A 20677-nucleotide genomic window follows, 5' to 3' on the forward strand; every position below is an offset into this window, starting at 1 on the left:
GGGAGTCCAGAACTAGAGGGCATAGGTTTAGGGTGAGAGGGGAAAGATGTAAAAGAGACCTAAGGGGCAACTTTTTCATGCAGAGGGTGGTACGTGTATGGAATGAGCTGCCAGAGGATGTGGTGGAGGCTGGTACAATTGCAACATTTAAGAGGCATTTGTATGGGTATATGAATAGGAATGGTTTGGAGGGATATGGGCCGGGTGCAGGCAGGTGGGACTAGATTGGGTTGGGATATCTGGTCGGCATGGACAGGTTGGACTGAAGGGTCTGTTTCCATGCTGTATATCTCTATGACTCTAAATCAAAAGTTTCTTTCTTAGTGGAGAAATGCGTAAGATATATAACAATAGTTTTCGAATGGAATCAGAAAAACTTATCCCTGGATTTCTTACTATAACCTTTGATGAATTAGCACAGTTTAAAACTTTCAAGGAATACCTGAGGCAGTAATCATTGCTGTAACTTGGATGTAAAATTGCCACAACAATAACTAATTTAGTAGACTAGTGGCCTGAAAATATATTATATGGGCATTTTGGCCACTGTTCAATTGGACAATAGAAAAATAAAGACACAAACTAAAAACAGCAAATACAACAAAGGAGAAATAAGAGCAATAGTGACAATAATCTGATCCAAATCAGTGGAAAAATTTAGAATGGAAAACAACAACATGTCGGAAAGATATTAGGGAGACCAAAAAATAGATGAGAAACAAGACAGAAGCAAAAGATAACAATGTTTCAAGTCTGATACGACTCTTCTTCACAGATTGAAGAGAGTCATATTGGACTTGAAACATTATCTCTGTTTCTCTCTTCACAGATGCCGCCAGACCTGATGAGTTTGTCCAGCATTTTCTGTGATTGTTTGAGATTTCCACCTGCCATGGTATTTTGCTTTAATATAAGCATGGCTTGACAGTTCTGAGGAAATGGCTGAGGAGTGGAAAGGAATGAGATGCATATGAATATTTTTCTGGAATAGCATCCCATAACCAACTTGTATACCATGTTGAAATGTCAACAGATGTTGCATAAGGTTCTGCAATATACACAAAGCGGTGCTTCTGCTAATAAGTAATTCCTTACCAGACACTAAAAGGACTCAAATCATATGTCAAATTCACTACACATCCAAGTTAAGTTTCCCTTACAACCTATTACTTTTCCTGTTCAACAGTATCATTGTATTATGAGGAACAAAACAGAAAACATTTTTATACATATTACCCTGAGGTCAGGGTAGGTTAGTCTAAGTTGTATAAACTAGGAATGTCTCAGGTTAAATTCAGAAGGTTGAATCTTACAGATTTTTGTTAGGTTTCAATTAAGTTTGGTAGCATGAATCATGCCATGAGACCAAGTGAGTTTTTCTTTTCCACAATATCTGACCAAACACACTGCATTGATCATCATTTCAGCCTTCAGGTGACTATCCTGTCTGATTTTTACTCCATCCTACCATGCACCATTCCAAGAGTACTCACCTGATATCCTGCAATTAGCCAGTATTTCTGGAGCCGGTGTCATGTTTAAAAAGGCCATTGTGCAACTGGACAATATTGTCAGTCTGGAGCTGCTTTAAAATGTTCTTGACATTCCATCATTCCACTTTGCAGATCTATTCCTGGAGCTCCTAAAGGATGGGGTGATGCACAGATGGAACATTTTCTTCCCTCAAGACCAGGAGAGGATGCCATAACATCAGACCATGTGAGTCTGATGCAAAGTTTCCACCCAGGTTAAAGATGTCTCAGCCATCTAGAGAAATGCCCAGCACCATGAGAAGAAAGACAGTGTCCTTTCTGATTCTGGTAGAGTAAGTGCCACCACCCTTGCTCTGATACCTCATTCATGCTACCTCTGGTCCTGTAATGACCAACTACTAAAGCTCAAACTTTATTACTCTCCTGCAACAACTTCCCTACTTACTTTCATTCATCCCAATTTGCGACACTACTAACCCTGCATGCCCACTGTGTGGCTTACTCACTCACTTGCGAAATCTTCCCAACCGCACCAACACGAAGAACTGTGTTTTAATCTTCTGTAATAAGCACCTCTGTTTCATTCCAGGAGCAAAACAGCCCACAGTAGGGCAGACTCAGAAGAGGTGGTGTGCTCTCCCTGATTCAGTTCCTCACTCTGATCAACAAAACACCCTGACGTTCACCATCTCGAGCAGGACCTGAGCTAGTATTCACTTACTATCTTGGATCTCCTGACTGAACGCTATACCCCTTGGCTGGATTGAAGCCAGATGACAATTGTGGCAAGCTTCTTGGATTTGTACCTGCACTAAATGATATTGCAAAACAGTAAAATAAAAGCTTGGTATCTCTGTCTGAGGGGGCATGTCACAAGATGGCAAGGTAAGGAAATGAAATGCAGGGTGGATATGTGCATGTGGAGAGTGAGCACTAGGGTAACAACCGAAGAATCCAGAGATGAAGCCTGGTCCAGTCCATGTGCTACAACACTAAAATACTTGCTGATGCATTCTGAGATATCTCATTGATCTGCAGGCTCATCCTGTAATTGGATCAGAATTGTGATGTCAGAGATACATCATTGAAGTGCAGAACCCCCCATAAGTGGATCATGAGGGTTCACATCACATGCAAACGTCTGTGAATTTGGGCTGCGTATGGCCAAGGCCCATGGGTTGTGTCTGAGGTGTTGATACAAGCAGCAAGTTGAAGCCACCAAGATCCCACTCTGGTTTCCATGTTGACTTTTTATGATGGTTTTTTTGTGTGACAAGTTTGGTAAGATGGTAACCCATGGCAAGGTGGCTTGTTAACAAGGCATTTAATGAACAATAAATGACTGTCAATGTGAACTGCTGCCTTCATGAATCGCACCATGCTTTTTGAGAGACATGTATAAGATGAAGCAAGATGATCTTGGTGTTGAAACAGAGTTTGCCAAACATCTCACCTGATAATCCTGCTCATCTTGCCACAGCCATATTATTCAGAGTGGATGGGATTCTGTTAATAGATTTTGCTGAATTGTTGATGTCAGCGATGGTGGGGTTGGTTTATTCAGTTGGCTAGATGCCTAGAGTGTGATGCAAAATGATGCCAATGATGTGGAAACAATCCCCATGAAAAGGAGGCCCTGTCTCCGTATGTCACCCACGTTTGTAGAGTGGTAACCTATGTAATTGCCTCTCTGTAACGGAGGGACATGCCTATAGTCCTTTGGGACTATGGTTAGATGATAATGATGATTTCAGTTTTCAATCAATTGAAAAACTATAATTGGCCTTCGTGCCTCTGCATTGGAAAATAGAAAATAGTAACCACACAGGCAGTATTCCTACTGCTGGCGGCATGGTGGTTCAGTGATTAGCACTGCTACCTCATAGCACCAGGGACCCGGGTTCGATTCCAGCCTCAAGTGACTGTCTGTGTGGAGTTTGCACATTCTCCCAGTGTCTGTGTGGATATCCTCTGGGTGCTCCAGTTTTCTCCCACAGTCCAAAGATGTGTAGGTTAGGTGCCTTAGTCAGGGGTAAATGTAGATTAATGGGGATTGGGTTTGGGTGGGATACTCTGAGGGTCGGTGTGGACTCGTTGGGCCAAAGAGCTTGTTTCCACACTTGTAAGGATTCTAAGATTCTGATCATTATTCAGTGATTAGTGGTAGAAAACTTGCATGTTTAAACCACGAGGTTTGAGTTTCCGTTGTCTTGCCAATAAGCAAATATCCAGTATTAAAGATCAAGGAAACATGGATGTTCAGAAAGACATTATGTTATGCAGTGCCTATCATAACTTTAAAATATCCACACCAGTACTATCAAAGCGTAGTCATTCTTGTAACATAGGGAACATTACTAACAATTTACATAAAGGTCCAAAACAGCAAAGACAGACAACCAATTAAACTAAACTGAAATTAAAGTACTGTCACTGCTGGAATCTCAGGTGAGTGTCTGAATTGAAAGATATATCTCTAAATTGAGTGAGAGGAATGAGCGAGGAATAAAACGAGACCTGGATTTCTTTGTATACTAGCTATTGAAGGTAAGCATGCAGGTGCAGCAAGTGGTAAAGAATGGTATGTTGGCCTTCATAGTGAGAGGATGCAATTACAGGAGGAAGGATGTCTTGTGGAAATTATATAAGGCCTTGGTGAGACTAGACCTAGAATATAATGTGTAGTTTCAGTCTCCTTATCTGAAAAAGAATATTTAGAAAAACTGTAGTGAAGGTTTACCTCTCTGATTTCCAGGATGGTAGGACTGCCACATGAAGACAGGTTGAACTGGTTAGGATTTATGGGCTGGAGTTTTGAGGAATGAGGAGGATCTCATAAAAAGCTATAAAATTCTAACAGTACTAGACAGGATAGATGCAAGAAAGATGTTCCTGATAGCAAATGAGTCCAGAAAACTATAACGTCAAAGGCTAAGGATATGAGGTAAGCCATGTAGGACTGAGATAAGGAGAAATTTCTTCACCGAAAGAGTGGAGAGCCTGGTGGAATTTGCTATGACAGAAAGCAGCTGAATCCAAAACATTGCCTGATTTGAAGCAAGAGTTGGATATGGTCCTTGGGGCTAAGGAGATCAGAGGCTATGAGGGAAAATGTGGGAACAGACTATTGAGTTGGAACAAATCACCTATGATCATAACGGATGGCAAGCAGCTGGCGTACTCCTGCTCCTATAGCCTAGGTTTCTATACTAGCCTTGATATTGTGGCAGCATATATACAAATCCCATAATCAGGGACAAACCATTGAACTTCTAAATGAGAGGTGGGAGGGTTAGCACTGAGCTACTGTTGACACCTGACAGCACATATGTTATGCATTTAACAACTATATCCAAACTCCCTCATTCTTTTATGTCCAATGATTCCCTAATTGAGCAGGTCTTCACTCCATCTTGAATTCCAAAGTTCTTAAGTACAAATTTCCTGCAATTACACTGATTAAAAATAGGTGTAAAATAGTGCTCAATTGTGGGTGCAACAATACCATTATTTTAACAGACATCAGCAAAATGGTAACATCCAAAATATATATCTGAAGAAAATTCCATCCACTTGGCAAATAGGAATTGACACTCACTAGCAATGACTACACAAGATGGATGGCCATTTGAGCAGGGTTCAGATGGGCAACCACACTTATAGAACTCTACCATAGCATAAGTTCCAGTCTTTTGAAGACAGAAAGTTTTACAAATGCACCTTAAAAAGTCAAAATACTTACAATAAAATGGCAATAGCAAGTTGGCAGCTGGTTTGCCAATTTATTTTTCTGTTAATAAGAAAACAAATCAAGTGGGATATGAAATAGGTTGCCAATTTACTATCACCCACGCTGTATTATTAACCACAACTAATTTTACACATAATGTGTAAGTCACACTTCTTCTTGGTTGCATTCTTAGATTTGTAGTTCTAAAATGTGCATGAAATAATGTGAAAGTGCTTCGATCAAGAGTAAGCTAATTATTGGCAGCCAGAAGCTTGCTCTGCTCCACCTGTGTTCCTGCTCACTCTATGCTATCTTCTCGGCACGTCTCTGCTCTTTCCATGTTTCCTTAATGTTTTCTCTATTCCCCTGCTGTCTCCATGTTCTGCTCCCTCCATGTTCCTGTTCTGTTCATGTTCTTGCCAAGTATAGACTGACTCTGCAGTGAAAATAGGCAGACATTTCTCACTAATTCCCTAAGTTAATAATTGCTTTTTAAAGGAATTATTGGAATACCCTTTATCCCTTTCATATTATTATAACATTGTAATTTCGATAGCAGGTTTGACATGACTTATTTGAAACGCATCCTTCAACCATTGCGCTAGATAACAAAAAATATTCAAAGAAGAAAAGGGTTATCTACAAGATGTTAAAAATTGATAGTGAGATCAAGGATATAAGAGACACAGCTAACCTACATATTCTGCTGGAACCTTATTCTAATATTTATGACCACAGCAAGACTGATTGTACAGAATAAGATTACATGCTTCAACTCATTGGTCAGTTACATATACACACATAAAAGGAACAAAACTGCACTTATATAATATCTTTCATGACCTCATAATTACAGCAATTGTGAGCTTCTTTAAAATGCAATCATTGTTGTAATTCAGGAAAGTGGCAGGCAATTTGTACTCAATGAAGTCCCCAAAACAATAACATGACCAGGTAATCTGTTTTATCAATACATGTTGGCCAAGAATCTGAGAGTAATATATAGCGTGTACTGCCAAAAAGATACTTTATGCCCATCTAAAAGGGCAGTCAGATCGGAGTTAAAAACGTAGTGCTACGTGGGAGAGTCGGCTGAAGCTATGCATGCTCGTTTCTGGAGCAAAGTTTGAACCTGTAATTTTCTGATCCAGAGTCAAAAGTAGTGCTACCAAAATCAGTCCTCATAGTAAGAATTCTAAATTAATTTATAATTGGATATCTCCAGTTTGCATTTCATATCATGTGAGCAGCCCTTTGCTTTTCTAGAATGGTCCTTGTAGATGTTAGAACTCTAGCCCTATAAATTCATCTAACTCTTGATTTAGTATTTTGATTGTTCATTTCTTAATCAAAAGTAGGAACTCTCACTTACAGCTGCCAAACTTCAACGGACATGCATGTCCGTCCATTGGGAAGTTCACTAGTCTCATAGGACATGCTGCATTTATGGTCAGTCTGGAATTGGAGGAGAAAATATATTAAACGTTATGTAGCTATCAAATAGAATAAGTGTAAAGTATGATCAAACTACTATGACCCACCTCATGGTGTAAAGAATAGTGCCGTTTTGCATGATTCTGAAAAGCTTGTTGGGAGTCGTCATGTTGTGAGCAATGGACATTTTTCCATTTCTGAAGAAGGTGTCTGGAGTCCAAATTTTGTTAACCATTAAGTTATTCAATCTAAGTATTTCAATAGGTCCATCAAATTTTAGCCTCTTATCAATCCAAGTTTGACGGAAAAAGACATCCATGGTGTATTCCTGTAAAATTATTATAAAACCACTTTAAAAGACTGCATTGCATCACTTTTACTACAAGTCATGGTCTTTCGATGTATAATGCTTTGACCCACAAACAGTACCAATGTTCAATGAATTACTCAGTGTCCATATCCATAGTTTAAAAAGACCCCTCAGTTTCTGCCATGTTAAAGTCTAGCTTGGCTTCCTTAAAAAGACAACTGCTTTTTTTTCTCCAAGAGATTACAATACTGTGTAACGTTGATTGTTGCCAAGAATGAAGCCAATGGCGGCAGGGATTGTCAAACAGATTAAGGCGAATAATCTTTTTAAGGATATTTTGCTTAGATGCCAAGATATAAATCGAATATGAACGGGACTGCAGGCGGTGAAATGGGAAGCTGATGTCGATAAGCAAGTGTAGTATGACTATTTTTGTTTTGTTTGAGAACAATAAAGCAAAGATTGGGGAAGCATTTTAATTATCATTATCATACCATATCGACGTCAGATACAGGACCGAAACTTGTCACGTATATGTCAGTTTTCACTTCAGTGACAGGACCTAGAAAAGATGAAACAAGGTTTGAAAAATCATCTTGACCAGGGCTTTTCTGTCAGTGCACGATGCATTAACTTGCCACATGCGAAGAATATAGAAGACAATGCCTTTAAAACCCTCAAAGTTTGAACGACAGCGTTTATGGACAGCACTGAGTTCCACCATTATCTCGGTTCTTGCAAAAGTGTCGCGATGGACCGTCCTACTATACATTGTAAACATTTACGATTTGTTCAGACTTGAAATCACATCGATGAAGATGTACGTCATATAAGGAGTGAAAATAGGTTTGAATCTGTTGCAAGCCAAAGAGGTACGTGCAAAAAGATATAATTACTTACCTCCAAAACCGGGTCGTAGCCTATTATCATATCCATCGAGAAGTCTATCGAGAATGCGTGTAATGTTTTCCGAATGGACTCTTACTTCTTTGTCTTGATTAGAAGAGCTATTTATTAGCGTCTCTCCTATACTGTAAATACAAATCAACATTAAGGTCAAGGGCACCTTTGGTAATCAAAGGCGAGAGTGTCTGCCTTTGTTTTCGCTTTGTTATCAATCTATTTAAATGCGACAAGACGATAAAAGGCTACATCATAATAAAATACGTGGAGAGAACAACAAAAGGTTTCACCTCAGTAGAAATGTAAATAAGATAGACTCACCACCACAGTGCTGTGTAACAGACAAAAATCAGTAAACCCACGCGGCTGGTAGGCATTGCAACCATAGATCTCATGTCAGCAGTAACCATTTGCATGTCCCATATTCTAAGCTTCCTCACTTTTGCCGTCATTGTGCCATTTCACGAAGAATAAAAGCAACGAAAGAAGAACACTTTAGTACCTCAGTGTTGAGCCCATTGCACTTGCAGGGGGCATTTTTCACTCTCCTTTTATTTCTCTGTTGCTGTCGAGGCTCAACTGAGCGCCTCAGTTTAAAACTAAAGAGTTTAACAGCCGGTCCGGGATGGCGAACATTGACAATAATCGAATAAGGCATCATGGGAGATTAAAAGCAAGAAATCCACTGATACTTTTGGCAGGAATTAGCGAGAAGCCGTCAGGGATCCTGGCAAGGCATAGACACCCAGACGGGACAGATTAGATTGCGAATTACCGCACTTCGTCGGACACTGTATTTTAAATATCTAACAAATAGCTCATGTACTGGTAATTTATCAGTGTTTATACACTGCCAGTCTCCACGAATCCATCTGAGATTATCACATACGGTGTCTCACACCCTCTCAATCCTTCTCCCCTCTTCAACATTCAAGCAATTTTGCGATGGTTTGAAGGATTAAGTGATAAGCATTATCTGTTTATCAGATATAATCCAGATAATCAGAATTAGTACGGGAAAGAACAAGTGGGAATTTTGGTGACAGCTATGCTGCTCAAGCCAAGCGTTATTCAGCTATCTCCAAACCTGTTGGTCAGCAGTCAAAACGTTGTCGAGTTTAATTCCCTGAGTTAACTCTTAAACATACCCCTGTGAAAGAACGTGCTATTAAACAAACATTTTCAATTATATGTGCGCTTACCCAGTCAACAGCGCAATTGCCAATAAGGCACACTTATTAACCTACATGATAGTTGGGATGGAGTTACCCTAAGTGGAATATTAATAATAGTGCAGATCAGTTGAACTGAATGGTCTGTATCTCTCATGTAAACTTCAGATCATTCTATCAGTCTTCATCTCAATGTTCATTAACTCAAATGTAACACTTGATATGGATTCTTCACGTTTGAATAAAATATACAACAAACCTTACATTTTGAATTAATCTATATTGTTTAGTACATGTAGAATTTATTTTCCGACTAGCTATGACTTGACAAATGTATTCGGTAAAATTTTCATGAAAATGCTTTATGACCTATTTTCACTCCACTAACACCAATGCCGCCACCACTCAAAGGATAGTCTGCACTTACACATTAAAGTAATGTAATGTTAATGGGCCACTCAGTCGTTATCGCTTCCCACACTTATGTCGTTTCCTGGTGTTACCTGAATCAGTACTGTTCAATTTTCAACTTCCATGTGTTATACACATGGATGAACGGGGGGGGGGGGGGGACACATACACAAACACACACTTGGCACGTTACCCCCGTGCCACTTGTATTCATCCGCGCTGAACATTGGAGAGAATAATGGAGTCTGACAGAAGAAAGTTCTCTTGTATAATTTTGAACAGAAGATAACCCTCTTAATCCACGGAATGTCCGTGCAAACTAACATAAATTGACACATACCCAATCATAGGAACATTGTAAAACAAGACAGCCAACAGCCAGTGTGTTCTGCTGTGGACTCACGTGATGGCATTCAGGGTTGAATCCATGGTTGCTATTGTGTTTATCTAAGCAATGGGAAACGGTTAAGGCTTTTTGTCTCTACCTTGGTATATACTTATATCTCCAGTCCCTCCTCCCGTAAAGCAAAAGCTATCTTTGTTATAGTAAATTACGATTTTCACTTTACACGAGTTTAAGTCATAAGTTTATAAATCAGTTAGTTATATTTACTGCTACAACGTTCTAGTGCTTAATAAATGTCACGTTTCTTCGTACATTGCTTGCTGATGTGAATTCTCGATGCCATCAGGAGCAGTACCAGAATCAATATCAAGGACCCTGACCTCGAATCAAACAAGGCTGAAAGTTGTGCGTAGGAAATAATTAACATTTCATTTCCATTCCTATCCTCAAGAGTTCCTGTCATTGTAAGCAGATTTTCTGAGAAAATCATTTGTTGATATTTAATGTTTTCAATATTCATGTTTAATGCCAAAGAACAACGCGAAGGATGACAACACAAATCCGCTGTAACACTTTTGCATGGAATTGCGTGGACTTCGTACCTGATGGGGGTATCAAAAAAGTCATATGGAGCTAGTGGATTGGGGATTGTCACAATTATTTAATACATTCCCAATAATACATATGTAGACTGCACAACAGGGAGGCGGAATGTGTATGTTGGTGTCGGGATTGGGGCGGGGGAAAGAAATCTATAAATGCATTTCTAATTATTTCATATATAAAACGGCAAAGCCTCGTGAAATGGCTTATTAACTGGTAACTGCTTAAAACTTTAGCAAATGCATAATTTTAGATTTTTTTTTCAATATCTTACAGGCACGTGCCCTCTCTCTACACATATTGCACGACCTGTTAAATCTTCCCCAGTATCTCCTGTCTTTATTTCTAACATTTGTAATATTTTCTGAGTAGTTCTGAGAAAAGGTCACTCGACGCGAAACGTTAACTCCGATTTCTCTCCACAGGTGCTACAAAACTCGCTGAGCTTTTCCTGTTTTTGTTTTTGCAGTATTTTGCTCTTGTATCTTGAAAAGACTTGGTGTGGACCCACCATTGGGTAAACGGAAGAAGCGTAAAGAGATCGTCAACATTCTGTTTCAGCGTGGAAGTAATTATATCCATTGTAACTCCTTTTAGGCAATTCGTCAGGACCTTGAATGATTTGGTTCCAAGCCAGTTGAAAGATCATAAGACTACAAACTGAAGTAAGCTATTCAGCCTAGTGAGTCTACTTCCCCATTCAATGAGATCATGGGTGGTTTAATAATTCCCATCTCCACTTTCCTTCTGTTTCCCTTGAATCCCTTAGTGACTAAAATTTGTCCGTTAGCCTTGAATATAGTTAATGACCCATCATTGATTGCCCTCCTCAATAAATAATTCTACAGATTTGCTCCCCTCCTACATCTGTCTTAAATAGGCCACCCCTTATTCTGAGAAAATGTCCTCTGATCCTGGACTCTTCCACAAGAAGAAACAGCCTCTTTTGCAACTAACTTGTCAAATCCCCTAAGAATCTTGCATGTTTCAATAAGTTTGTTCATTCTTACAAATTCCAATGAGTGCAGTACCAACCTACTCAATCTCTCCTCATTACCTGGTATCAGCTAATGAATCTTCTCTGGACTGCCTCCAGTGTCAGATTAACTTTCCTTACATAAGGGGCCCAAAAGTACTTGAAGTGTTCCGGCCATGGTCCAGTTAGTGCCTTATATATCTTTAGCAATACCTCCCTATTTTTATATGCTATTCCCTTTGACATTCTATTTACCTTTCTTATTATTTGCTGAACTTGGATGCTAACTTTTTTGTAATTTATGTATAAGGATTCTCAAATTTTGTTACATAGGTTTCTGCAGTCTTTCTCCAACTGAATAATATTCAACTCTATTCTTCCTGCCAAAATGCATAACCTCACATTTTCCCCACATTATATTCCATCTATTCAGGGAGTTGCAGGCTAGGTGGATTAACCATGGGGAAATGCAGGGCTACAGGGGTAAGTAGGGTGGTGGGTCTAGGTGGATGGTCTTCAGAGGTTCAATGTGGACTCAATGAGCCAAATGGCCTGCTTCCACATGTTTAGGATTCTATGATGCTTTGATCTAAGTGGTTATCTATTGAAGTCAGAGATGGCCGATAAGTCCAATACGCGATCTATAGGCTCTGCCACATATGGGCAGGCAGTGCATTAACATTTCATAGATTGGTTGTTTATTGGTTTCTGCTCTTTCTCTAAAGCCTCTATTTTATGTCTGCAAATTCCCAGAAAATTCTCTCCCCATGTTTGGTGCCTTTGTGAGTGAACATTCTTCATTTTGGTTGGTCAAAAGCCAGGAACTCCCATAAGTCAGCGGGGGTGTTTGACGTTTTCATGGATGTTGGAGTTCATATAAACAAAGAACAGTACAGCACAGGAACATGCCCTTCAGCCACCATGCCCATACTGTCCATGATGCCATTCTGAACTAATCTGATCTGTCTGTATCCCTCTATCCCTGCTTGTTTGTGTGGCTGTCTCCTTAAGGTGTCTCTGCTGTCCTTCGGGGGTCTCCAGCTGTGACCACAGTCTGAGTATAGCAGCTGGTTCAGGAGTTAGATCTGTGTCTCATTGCTATCCCTGGGTACATTCTGACCACTGGCAAGACAGATCCACTCGAGATGGTATACAGTCAGGAAGAGGTTGCCCTGGAAGTTCTCTTGATCCCATTAAGTAACATGGTATCAGATTTATCACGAGGACAGAACTGCCCCACTAATTACTATCTATCACCCCAGCCATCAGCTGATGGATCAGTATACTGGCGGCACGATGGCCCAGTGGTTAGCACTGTTGCCTCACAGCGCCAGAGACCCGGGTTCAATTCCTGCCTCAGGCGACCGACTGTGTGGAGTTTGCACGTTCTCCCCGTGTATGCGTGGGTTTCCTCTGGGTGCTCTGGTTTCCTCCCACAGTCCAAAGATGTGCAGGTCAGGTGAATTGGCCATGCTAAATTGCCTGTAGTGTTAGGTAAGGGGTAAATGTAGGGGTATGGGTGGGTTGTGCTTCGGCGGGTCGGTGTGGACTTGTTGGGCCGAAGGGCCTGTTTCCACATGTAATGTAATCTAAAAAAAAATCTAAAAATCTATACAGTACCTCTAAGCTAAACATCACTTTGAGGCAGTGCTCAGGGTGAGGGACTTCAATCTTTAGTATCAAGTGTGGCTTGGTACAATAAACTGAGTTGACTGAATCCTAAAGGCCATTACTGGTAAAGTCTGCAGTTCTGCCACATCCACTATTATCCCCATCTTCAATGACAGGAGAGCCCAGCACATGAGTGCAAAATACAAGGTAAGCCAAATTCAATGTATCCATCTTCAGCTAGAAGCCCCAAGTGGATGATTCATCTTGGACTCCTCCCGAGTCCTCAGCATCACCAATGCCAGTCTTCCAACAATTGATTCACTCCATGTGATTAATAGAAACTGCTGAAGTTGCTGATATAGCAAAAGCCAGGAGACTTGACAACAATCCAGCAATAGTATGAAAACCACACCCTTGGCCAAGCTGTTTCAGTATAGCTACAAAACTGGCATTCACCCAACCATGTTGAAAATTGTTCAGGTATGTCCAGTGCACAGAAAGGTCAAATTCAAACCAATTAATTATTACCTTTTCAGTCAATTTTTGATCATCAGTGATGAAGGGATCATCAAAAATGCTACGAAGCAGCACTTGTAAAGTAATAATCTTCTTACTGAGTCTGGGTATGGGTTCTGGCAGCACCATTAAGCTTGTGAGGTCCGACCTTAATATCAAGGTTGTATTTGACCTTGTGTGGTATCACGAGCTCTAGTAAAACTGGAGTTCATGATAATCAGAAGGAGACATTCTGCATTATCATCATACCTGGCGCAATGGAAGTGATTGTGGTTGTGGTGATCAATCATCTCAGCCGCAGGACAGTATCGCAGGGGTTCTATAGGGTAGTTTCCTAGGTCCAAGCATCTTTATCTGCTTCATCAATAACCTTTTCTCTATTATAAGATCAGAAGTAGGGAATATCTGGATAATATTCAGGAATGCAACCGTAAGTGGCAAATAACATTTACATTATACAAGTTCCAGGCTATGACCATCTTCAACAAGAAAGAATGCAATCATTGCCCCTTGTCATTCAGTGGCACTACCATTACTGAATCCTCTGCCATCAATATCCTGAGGGTAACCTTTAACCAGAAGCTGAATTGGACTAGCCATATAAATACTGCGGCTACAAGAATGGGTCAGAGACTTAGAATTCTGCATTGAGTAACTCATCACTGTTTCCACAGTGCCTGTCCATCATTCACAAGACAAGGGTGAGATGGAATATTTTTGACTCTCCTGGATGAATGCAATTGCAACAAAACACAGGAAGATTGACATGCACAACAAAACAGCCCACATGTTTGGTACCACATCCACAACCATCAACATTCAATTCCTTCACCATGATGCATTGAGGCAACAGTGTATAGGGTATATCATCTATAAGATGCACTGAATTAAAGCTCCTCCAGTAACATCTTATGAACCCTCAAGCTGAATTATCTCGAAAGACAATGGGAATGCCCCTTGCAAAGAGTCCTTCAATCCACACATCATCTTGACTTGGAACAATGTCACCATGCTTCATTGTCACTGGGTCAAAGTCCTGGAACTCACTTCTCAACATCTCTACGATATCCCTAAACTCCAAAGACTGCGACTGTTCCAGGAGGCAGCTCACCATCACTTTCTCCAAGGCAACTGGGATTGGCATAAATACCAGCCTAGTCATTAATGTCCCAATCTGATGAACAAATATTTTTTAAAAAAAGCTTAGGAGTGGACATCACTACAGGTACTTCTCCAGTGCTTTGCGGTACCTGCTGAAGATTATGCAAGTTGCCATAGTAAATGAATGGTGATCATTGCTGCCTGTCAAATCATGAACTTAGTCTTGGATTTGAGATCCTGGTCCTCAAATATTCTTCATCTGTTCGCTGAGCGTGCTATTATACTTGTAGATGATGATGAATTGTGTTGTCAGAACTTCTAAAGAAAGGTATTGACCTGAAATATTAACTCTGTTTTTCTCTTTGAGGATGCTGCCAGACCTGCTGAACATTTTCAGGAATTTCTGCTTCATATTTTCAGCATCTGCAGAATTTTGGGTTTTGTAATAGAAGTTTAAAACACTTTTCAATTGTTAATTTCTAACCTAAGACTAATAAGTTATATTGATTAACGGCATTAAGAATTATCAGGTGAAGACAGATTTGTTATCCTTAGATTCAGTTGTCACAGATTAGCCATATGTTCATTGAATGGCACAACTGACCAGGGGCCTAAATTACAAACTCCTGACCACATATTTCTATTGTACAATGTACCTTTGTAGTTTGAAACTTTAAGACTCAATATCATTCTAGTAACATTCTACTGTGCCATCTTCAAGTGCAAACACTTCCCTGAAGTACCCAAAACTGAACAGAATACTGAATTGGGGTCTGACCAAAGCTCTGTAGAACTGAATTGTCACTTGCTTGCTTTTTCTTTTCCTGAGTATTTTGTATTCTTTCATGGAACATACATGTCACTGGCAAGGCCAGTATTTGTTATCCGTTCCTAACTGCCCTTGAGCTGAATGATTTACTAGACCATTTCAGAGGGCAGTTAAAAGTCCATCAATAAAGGTTACATTTATTTTGCCATTTTTGATTATTTTTGTCTTTATGCATTCTCTTTTATTGATCTTTCCAACTACATAACAAACTTTTATGCCTTTATCTCAAGACTAATAAAGTTGCATTGAGACACCTCAGAGTGGACTATGCTGTGTTGAATTGAGTTTATTGTCATGTGTACTATGTGAAGGAAAGTTGAATTCTTTTGCACTTTCTGTAACTGTCAATTTGAAAAGTTTTGGAATGTACTTAGCAAATATTATGAATAGCATATATTGAAGAAAAGTAACTAACTACTGAAATCACCTCATCTTCTATTAGGAAAATATAATGACTTGTTTTTCCTAGATTCAAAGTGCATTTCTCCACATTAAGTTAATCTGCTATAGTTTTGCCCACCTGAGAAAACCTGAGACCTTAGAACATTTTTAATGAGATGCCAGTTGCTATATTGTGATCTGAAAATGTTCCCTTTATCCAATTTCATTCTACTTTCATGAATTACCAAAATACATTATTTCCAATATTTTTATTTTTTGTTAATTATCTTTTGTGCTTTGACATGGAAACATTTCTCAAGGCACTTCATAGTAATCCTGAATAGAAGATATAAGATTTTGTGAAAGAAGTACATTTTTGCATGTACAACTTACTGATAGCGAAGATACTGATAGTATAGTATAGTATATAAATCTTCTCAAAAATAGTATATAAATGTCCAAGCCAAAAGTTTGGCATTATACTTTGGTGCAATTTAAATCCTGGAGGTTTGGAGATAAGTGAATCTTAGTATTTATCTGGCTCAGCATTTAAACATATACCGATTTCTTAGAACACACACAGTTTGAGTGTGATTGAGATGTGAGAAGTGTGCAATACCCGTTAACTCATCTCGTTGCTCATCCATTTTGCATGGGGCTTTATTAGCGTTTATTTCCGACCATTATATTTTATTCAAAAAACTTATAAAAGAACATTCCAAAACATTTCAAATTTAAAATTTCAGCTAGTATAATAGAATTCAATTTTTCTTCATATGCCACTGAGGTGCCTGATATAATTCTGATAGTCTTCGCATCTTCAGTATACATTTCATGCCAGGATGATAGAAGGCAAACTAGATCCACAGAAAGTTACCTTTTTTATTCTGGTTGAATAGCTGTTCGAATCAAATGTTAGAATGTGGGAGCTTTGGAATAAAACTTCCACTAATGATTTCGAGTTTTGTGGTAACCATGGTTTCCAGCACTGTAAAATGTTATGGTTCAGTTTACATAACAAGTTGGAGACGGGGATAGGTCACCTTAGAATTCATAAAATATCTGTTGTGATTTAAATCCTTATTGAATTCTGCGCCCAACATTTCCAAATGAGGTCAGAATAATCATAATTGGGGTGGCAAGGTGATTAGCACTAGTGCCTCACAGCGTCAGGGACCTGGGTTCCATTCCACCCTCGGGTGACTGTGGAATTTGTACATTCTCTCTGTGTGTGACTGCTCCAGGTGTTCTGGTTTCCTCCCACAATCCAAAGATGTGTAGATTAGGTGAATTGGCAATGTGAAGTTGCCCATAGTGTACCAGGATGTGCAAGCTATGTGTTTTTTTTGCTGTATTAAATGCAGGTGTGGGGTTGGGGGTGGTCTGGGTGGGATGCTCTTTGGAAGTTTGGTGTGGACTTGATGGGTCAAATGACCTGCTTCCACACTCTAGGCGTTCTATGAGCAAAACTACTGTAACCATCATATGAAAACAGGTGCAATAATGCAATTGTCAGAAGCACTGAACAATTTGCATTTTCGTCATCTTCCTCATTAAGTGTACGTTGTAAATACATATTGAATTATACTTTGCAATTTTTTTTTAAGAAATGAATTGGGACATCAAGAATTTTTCCACTTTCACAAGTTACAACACACTGAATTTATTTCCAATAGTCAATTCAATTCAGGCAGACAATCGTAATTTATTGGAAATCATTAAGCTCGATCGGATTCAAGTTCAAATTGTTGTGGATTTTCTGTATTTGAACAGTGAAGCCCAGCCTCAAAATTCACACACAGCTGCTCAGTACAGGTGCTTGCAAAGTGGCACCAAAACATCTGTTTATTTTTTGAGTGAAGAAAACCGATTGCACTGTTGCAAAACCTCTTACCATCCGAAGTAGGTGGGGGTTGGGGAGCATCGTAAATCTCAAGTGTACCATCTAATGGCATCGCATGGACGGAGCTGGGAATCTCACATGTACGTCACGTGCCGTGAGAGGTGCTGCATTCACGAAATCCCCGCGGGCGCAAGACAGCGGAAAGGGCGAGTTTAAAAAGAGGCGGAGAGGAGACCTGTGCATGGGTCATTGCTGCCTGTTCCTGCCCGGGAACTCACTCACTCCCCCCCCCACCCCCCCACATGATCCGAGCCCGCTCTCACGTGATCCGGCGTCCGTTAGATTTTTGAAAAAAAAGGAACCGTTGGGCTCGAGCTGGGTGCACGCGCTCGCTGCGGTTAACAGTTCCATCCTGTGCCGGAAGAGCACACTCACCGCCCAGACCTGACATAAATCCCAGCACTGAGATCGGGCACGAATGCAAAATAAATATATTAAAAAAAAAAACTCCAACAGTTCCCCCCACCCCTTCCAAAACAAAATACTATAGCAAATAGAGAGAGGCGACGAACGTGTCTCTGCGTGGTCACGAATGTTAATGTGGAGCCAGGCGGAAGCTGGCAGGCTCGCATCTTCGCGAGTGTTTTTCCACTCCCTTTTTATTTCAAGGAAAGCAGTGCGTTATGTGTGTCCACATCCCGAGCATCTCTCGGAGTTAACCAAATTCCATTTAAAAAAAGAATATTTTGCCCCTGCCCCAACACCCCCCTCCTCTGTGGAAATGACGAGTCGGCTCAGAGGATAGCGATTTCTGAACAGCACCATGCGCCAAGATTTTCGGCGGAGACAAGCGCACGGTGGTCCTTCCTCCCTGGCATTCTCGGATGCTTTAACAATCAGCATCTAAAAGAAAGGGGAAGAAGAAAAACAAACATATGTAAAAAGAAAAGGGACGGAAGAAAACAGACGGTGTTTAGAAAACAACAGACATCTTGTTTTCCCCTTCCTCTCCCTCATGCCATCTTCCCTCACTCCTCTCTCCGTTTTCTCCCTCTCCCTTTTGCCCGTTCCTGCATCAGTATATATTTATATATTTGCAAAGTGAAGCTGCTTCCTCTGCCTTTTGATGTTGTGAGTGAGGAGTGTGCGCAGGCGCCCCCCACCTTGGAATTACTGCACTGGTCAGAATAAGTTGGATCCTGTCTGTCTCTCTCTCTCTTTCTCTCTCCTGCTGCCTTCCCTTGAAAAAAAAAACGAAATCGTCTGAAAACTTAGGGATGCTGAGAGTTCGGAAAAGGGGCTACTTTAGCGCTTTCTCGTTCCCTTTGCTAGTGGCGATGGTCTGTGCACAAAGGTAAGCCATAGCGCCGGGCAGCTGGAGGTGTCTATCTCTCTCTCTCTCTTTCTCTCTCCCTGCACCCCTTCATTTGCAAATGCCACATTTACTTCAACCATAGGAAAAACAACATTCTTAACTGTGTTCTCTCCCTCTCGATCTAGTGTCAATGATCCCAGTAATATGTCATTGGTAAAGGAGACGGTTGATAGACTGCTGAAGGGCTATGACATCCGTTTGAGGCCAGATTTTGGAGGTAATTTGATTTATTCTTAATTTGATTCCTTACAGCCTTAAGTCCCCCTTGATTACTGTGTCAAACGGATCTGGAAATGATTTGAAAGTTAATATAATTTGTGCCCCCCAAGTTGACCGAATTCCATACTTCAGAGTATCACTGTTTCGCCAGTATCATCTTTAATGGGTCTTTTGTTTTGATAGCCAGACATCAGTCAGTCCTATAAGTTGTACTGGTAGTTGTTACAGCCCCATGCTCGTAATTAGCTGTTAGATTTTTGTAAAGAGGCTTCAAAATGATTTAAGGCGAGGGATACTCCAACGATATGTTCCTCCCCAAGGCATATTGAACTAAAATTTTAGTTTTAATATAAATTAACTAAAACGTTTTAGCAGTATTTTCGTTTAACTACCACTTCTGGACCGTAACATTATTTAATTATATATATATATATATTCGGCACAGTAAAATAGGACATCAAATGCAAGTCACATACTGTACAGTAATGTTGCATGGAAACGGTTGTCGGTGGGTATTGTATGTGTTTAGAGAAATGTGATATTCAGCTGCTTAAAAGGGGAAACGGGTGATGGGAGCCACGTTAACTGTTCTCGTCTTGTGAAATGAACTTGGTCTATAAGCTGCATGGAAGAGTTAAATTCAAGAGATCACATTGCGGGCTATCTTGTTTGTCTGCAGGTGACCCTGTGCGTGTTGGCATGAACATTGACATTGCCAGTATAGATATGGTTTCTGAAGTCAATATGGTGAGTACATCGGTATCCTCCAGCAACTATCTTCACAGGAGCCTTTGATTCGCAGAAATAGTGTGATAAGTTTATGCTCTCAAAGTGATCGTTTCGGTGCCCATGCCTTTGAAGGACTGAGCATTCATTGAGTTCAAACCAATTTCGTTCAAACAGCATCCACTGGATCAGTGTATCAGCCACGTAGGTTTCACGAGTGATGTGAATTTTATTAGCTAAGCATTGGGCAGAGAAAAAGAGAGAAGGGGATGTTGGAATGTGCTAGGTACTGTTTTGGAGAGCTGAGCAGAGAGAAATTGTGAGCAACCTTTAGGCAAGGTACTGGGCTAGAGAGAGTTTGTTGCTTCGTGCAATAGCGTCCCCTGCTGATTTTTACACTCAACACAATAAATCCAGACTCCAAACTTACACACGAGCGTCTTAAATATCATTGTAATAGAGCTCCAATAATCTGGATCTTGTTTAATATCTGTATCCACAGAATAATATTTTAACACAGATACCCTACCTCAGGCTAATTCTTTTTCTTGAAGAGTGGAGTTAACAGTTTGGAAGAAGTATCGTTTACGAGGACTGCGTGTACAGTCTTTTCAATCTTTGTACATTTCACTTGATTGGACACACCAGACGTATTGAATTCCATAAAGATGGTTGTCGTGCCCGAAGTAATTTTAAAA

General features: G+C 40.2%; 2 protein-coding genes and 1 long non-coding RNA gene across 8 annotated transcripts in view; 2 read left to right on the top strand and 1 right to left on the bottom strand.

Annotated features, from left to right (window-relative positions):
• LOC122556557 (gamma-aminobutyric acid receptor subunit alpha-6-like) overlaps positions 1-9926 on the bottom strand; it is a 33655-nt gene extending 23729 nt beyond the window's left edge. The window contains exons 1-6 of one of the 5 annotated variants that reach the window (XM_043703354.1): positions 9470-9584; positions 8192-8309; positions 7868-7998; positions 7462-7529; positions 6765-6985; positions 6596-6678 (exon numbers count right to left, since the gene is read on the bottom strand). In XM_043703354.1, the coding sequence (XP_043559289.1) occupies positions 6596-6678; positions 6765-6985; positions 7462-7529; positions 7868-7998; positions 8192-8309; positions 9470-9473 (625 nt within the window). In that variant the 5' untranslated portion in view covers positions 9474-9584. Of the gene's footprint in view, positions 1-6595; positions 6679-6764; positions 6986-7461; positions 7530-7867; positions 7999-8191; positions 9018-9469; positions 9585-9793 lie in introns of those variants that run through there. The other 4 variants (XM_043703356.1, XM_043703353.1, XM_043703357.1 and 1 more) reach the window with 4 other exon arrangements.
• LOC122556559 lies at positions 7539-15639 on the top strand. 2 transcript variants are annotated; one of them, XR_006313562.1, is made up of 3 exons: positions 7539-7839; positions 11000-11067; positions 14180-15639. It is a non-coding gene; the product is annotated as an uncharacterized LOC122556559 (long non-coding RNA). The 2 variants fall into 2 exon arrangements; XR_006313563.1 differs by lacking the exon at positions 7539-7839 and adding an exon at positions 10214-10263.
• A 2085-nt stretch (positions 15640-17724) lies between these two features.
• Positions 17725-20677, top strand: part of gabrb2a (gamma-aminobutyric acid type A receptor subunit beta2a) — a 252103-nt gene continuing 249150 nt past the window's right edge. The window contains exons 1-3 of the mRNA XM_043703359.1: positions 17725-19013; positions 19160-19251; positions 19933-20000. Of these exons, the coding sequence (XP_043559294.1) occupies positions 18937-19013; positions 19160-19251; positions 19933-20000 (237 nt within the window). The 5' untranslated portion in view covers positions 17725-18936. The remainder of the gene's footprint in view (positions 19014-19159; positions 19252-19932; positions 20001-20677) is intronic.

This window comes from Chiloscyllium plagiosum, chromosome 14 (assembly GCF_004010195.1).
Source record: "Chiloscyllium plagiosum isolate BGI_BamShark_2017 chromosome 14, ASM401019v2, whole genome shotgun sequence".
Taxonomy (NCBI): Eukaryota; Metazoa; Chordata; class Chondrichthyes; order Orectolobiformes; family Hemiscylliidae; genus Chiloscyllium; species Chiloscyllium plagiosum.